At 32.7% G+C, this 4,071-nt stretch overlaps 1 protein-coding gene across 1 annotated transcript in view; it reads right to left on the bottom strand.

Annotated features, from left to right (window-relative positions):
- Nucleotides 1-3,240: 3,240 nt before the first annotated feature.
- HELRODRAFT_186220 (hypothetical protein) overlaps nucleotides 3,241-4,071 on the bottom strand; it is a 2,569-nt gene continuing 1,738 nt past the window's right edge. The window contains exons 4-6 of the mRNA XM_009033502.1: nucleotides 3,945-4,020; nucleotides 3,552-3,756; nucleotides 3,241-3,503 (exon numbers count right to left, since the gene is read on the bottom strand). Of these exons, the coding sequence (XP_009031750.1) occupies nucleotides 3,685-3,756; nucleotides 3,945-4,020 (148 nt within the window). The 3' untranslated portion in view covers nucleotides 3,241-3,503; nucleotides 3,552-3,684. The remainder of the gene's footprint in view (nucleotides 3,504-3,551; nucleotides 3,757-3,944; nucleotides 4,021-4,071) is intronic.

A 4,071-nucleotide genomic window follows, 5' to 3' on the forward strand; every position in this document is an offset into this window, starting at 1 on the left:
GNAAATATATAAAATCCAAAAAGAAAATAAAACCAGGAGTGTGCTTGAGAGAAGAGTAGAAAGAACGAAATAAAGAGAGAAAACAAAACACGAGAGAGATAGAGTGTGAGAGAGAGGGAGAAATGTATGAAAGACCAAATTTCAAAAACAAAATCTTTTTCTCTAGTAATCTTAAATATTATTCTAGCGAGAATATTAATGCGTGGCCAAGTGAATTGATAATTAATTGTGATGAAATTTAACCACTATCAGTATTATTACTCTTGTTACTATTATCATTGTTATTATTAATCACAGTAGTAGTAGTAGTAGTAGTAGTAGTAGCAGCAGCAGCAGCAGTAGTAGTAGTAGTAGTAGTAGTAGTAGCAGTAGTAGTAGTAGTAGTAGTAGTAGTAGTAGTAGTAGTAGTAGTAGTAGTAGTAGTAGTAGTAGCAGCAGTAGTAGTAGTAACAGTGGTAGTAGTAGTAGCGGTAGTAGCAGCAGCAGCAGCAGTAGTAATAGTAGCCGAGAGCATATAAAGAGCACAAATTATTTATTTAAATGTTTGTATTCATTCATATACTGTCAACAAACCAGTATCAATCTAAAATTTACAAAAACAAACACACACACACACAAACAAACAAACACAAACATATACACACAAACAAACACACGTACACACAAACACACGTACACACAAACACACATGCCAACGCACATTCCTACGCGCAAACAACAAGCATATAAAGTTCGGCGTATGCCAAGGAAATATTAGTAAAATTTTTTCAGAAACATCGATGCGTAATCCAGCATTGTTCTGCTCGTAAAAGCACTTTTTTCTCTCCACTTTTTTAGTTTTTTGTCATCTTTCCATCAATATTCCATCATTTTTATGAAATTTTTGTGTAGAATTTTTTTTTCTATTTTTTTTTTCTTTTCAAAGACTTTTCCCACACGTATAAAGCAGTCGAGCATCTACAAATTCGCGCCACGCATTTTATATTTTGTCTCGACGCACAAGATAACGTTTTATGGGCTCTCTCTCTATCTTTCTCTCTCTCTCTTTCTCTCTAATTTCTCTCTCTCTTTCTCTCACTTTTTCACTTTCTCTGTCTTTCTCTCTCGATTTTTCTTTTTTATCTATCTTTCACTCCATTCCTCTTTCTAATTCTCAATTTTTTTTCCAATATTTTTGTTTTTCGATCCTTTATTATCTCTTTCTCTCTCTTTCTCTCTCTCTATTTCCCTTTCTCCATCTCTTTCTTTCTCTCCATCTCTCTTTCTTGTTCTCAATCTCTCTCAGGTTGACGCATTTTAATGAGTGTTGAAATATTAAAGAAGGAGGCGACGAACATTAGGGGTGAATGGGAATTTTTTTAAATTTGGCTCTAAATTAATTCCTTTAATTCCTTTTCTCTTTTATTTTTTAAACTTCATTTTAAAAAGACAGACATACCCACAAACACACGCACACACACACACACAAACATACACACGTGCCCATGTATGCATACAGACACACAGACTTATGTACACACAGATACCGACACGCAAGCACACACATATATAATATACATACAAACGACCAAAAACAAACACACATACACACACAAACACAAACAAAACACACATTCACACATACATTTTATGTTTATAAATGGTGACATGTTATTCATCAAAGTCCAAACTTTTCTGCAACTCTATAATGAACTTTTTCAATGAGAAAATAAATGCCTTTTAGTATGCATGTGTGTGTGTGTTTGTGTGTATGCGTGTGTGTGAGAGTGTGTTTATAATTGTTTGTATGCGTGTAAGTATGTTTGTGTATTTTCATCTTTTTCTGTGTTTTTATCTTTAATTATGTTAGCATAAGTTTGAAAGATCTTGTATGTTTGCACTTGTGTTATTCGTAATTGTATTGCATTGTATGTGTGTATGTATGAATGTTTGTATGTGCATTTTTTTATGTATGTATGTATGTATGTATGTATGTATGTATGGTATGTATGTATGTGTGTGTGTGTGTGTGCATGTATGTATGTATGTATGTATGTATGTATGTATGTATGTATGTATGTATGCATGTATGTATGTATGAATGTATGTATGTATGTATGTATGTATGTATCTATGTATGTATGTATGTATGTATGTACGTATGTATGGTATGTATGTATGTAAGTTTGTACGTATTTACGTTGAAAAGACTATATTTATATTTTACCTGATTGAATGTTTGTTTATCTGAAGATGATTATTATTTGCAGTGTAGTGTGTGCTTCCTCACAGTATGGTTCATCGTCCTCTTTCTCCTCCTCACCATTGTCACCATCGTCATTGCCACCATCATCATCGTCATTTCCTCTTTCATCATCGTGACGTCATTCCGGTCAACTAACTACCTCATCGTCTTCATCATCGTCCTCATAATGGTCCTCGTTAGAACGAAAGAAGATAAAGAGGCAAAAGATAAAAAAATGACATAGAAAAAATGGAGAGAGAGAGAGACAGAGACAGAGAGAGACAGAGAGAGACAGAGAGAGACAGAGAGAGGTAAAAATACAGAAAGACAGATAAAAGGAAGGAAGAGAAAAAACGAAATCAACAAAAATGGCGATCGAAAAACTGTTTGAAATAAATAAGACGATGATGGAAAGATGAAAACTCACTGCCTAGAAGAGCTCATAAAACAGGCATAAAATTATAAAAAATCATCGCAGGTGCGTCTTGCTAGGTTTTTTGCATGTATGTATGTATGTGTATGTATGTTTGTGTGTGTTTGTACGTGTGAGTTTGTACGTGTGGATGTGTTTGCGTGAGTATGCTGCTTGTCGTTTATTTGGGTTTTATACTATCTTACCGATGTCCTCCTATGTAATTTTCACATTTTGTTTCTTTTTTCTGGGTAAATTTCTATTTTTTTTCTAAACTTTTCATATTTTCAACTTTATTATTATTTTATTATTAATATTATTTGTCCTTTTTTTTATATATTTTCCGCAGAATTTTGTCAGACACGCTCGTAACATCTGATAGTCATGTTCCACGGTTGTTACTCATATTTCAAACAAAGTGTACGTATGTTTGTTTGTTTGTGTGCCTGTGTACGCGTATGTATGTGTGTGTGTGTGTGTGCGCGTGTGTTTATATACGTATGTATGTGTGCATGTAGATAGAATTTTAGATTTAATACGATATGAAACGAAGCAAAGTTCAAATCTTATGTCCTTATCTACGGTTGTTGGTTTTATTTACCAATTCCTTGAATTATTATTGATAACGATTATGGCGACGACGATTGCGATCATGTGATGCATGCATACGTGAATTGATGCATGCATACATGAATTGCCACGGTAATAATAATAAAATATTATAATTATTATTGTTATAATAATAATAATAATTATTATTATCATTGAAAACTGACAGAGGTAAATATTTTAAACTGGCGTAAAGATTTAAAACTATTCATTCATAAGTTGATCATCAAACTTGCGATTTAGCTAACAATTCTATCACTCATTCATTTATCCATTCATTCATTCATTCATTCATTCATTCATTCATTCATTCATTCATTCATTCATTCATTCATTCATTCATTCATTCATTCATTCATTCATTCATTCATTCATTCATTCATTCATTCATTCATTCATTCATTCGTTCATTCATTCATTCGTTCATTCATCTATCCATCTAATTTTCTTCCACCATTAAAGTCAGTAGCTCTTCATTCCCGCACTCCTTATCTTCCAGCCTTTTGGAACTCTAGAATGAATGAATAAAAATAATAACTGGATGAAAGAAAGAATGATTGAACGAACGAATGAGCGAACGAACGAATGAATGAATGAACAAACGAATGAATGAACAAACGAACGAACGAATGAATGAATAAGCGAATGATTGAATGAACGAACGAACAAACGAATGAATGAAAACGAATGAAATCATACTTGATGATAATTGACCAGGGTTGGGATAGAATTTATTTTTAGATTTTTCCTAAAGGAGTTGTTCGGGTCCTTCCACCTTGTATGTAATAATTAATAATCACCATAATAATAATAAATAATAATAAAC

The sequence above is a fragment of the Helobdella robusta genome (assembly GCF_000326865.2).
Source record: "Helobdella robusta unplaced genomic scaffold HELROscaffold_92, whole genome shotgun sequence".
Taxonomy (NCBI): Eukaryota; Metazoa; Annelida; class Clitellata; order Rhynchobdellida; family Glossiphoniidae; genus Helobdella; species Helobdella robusta.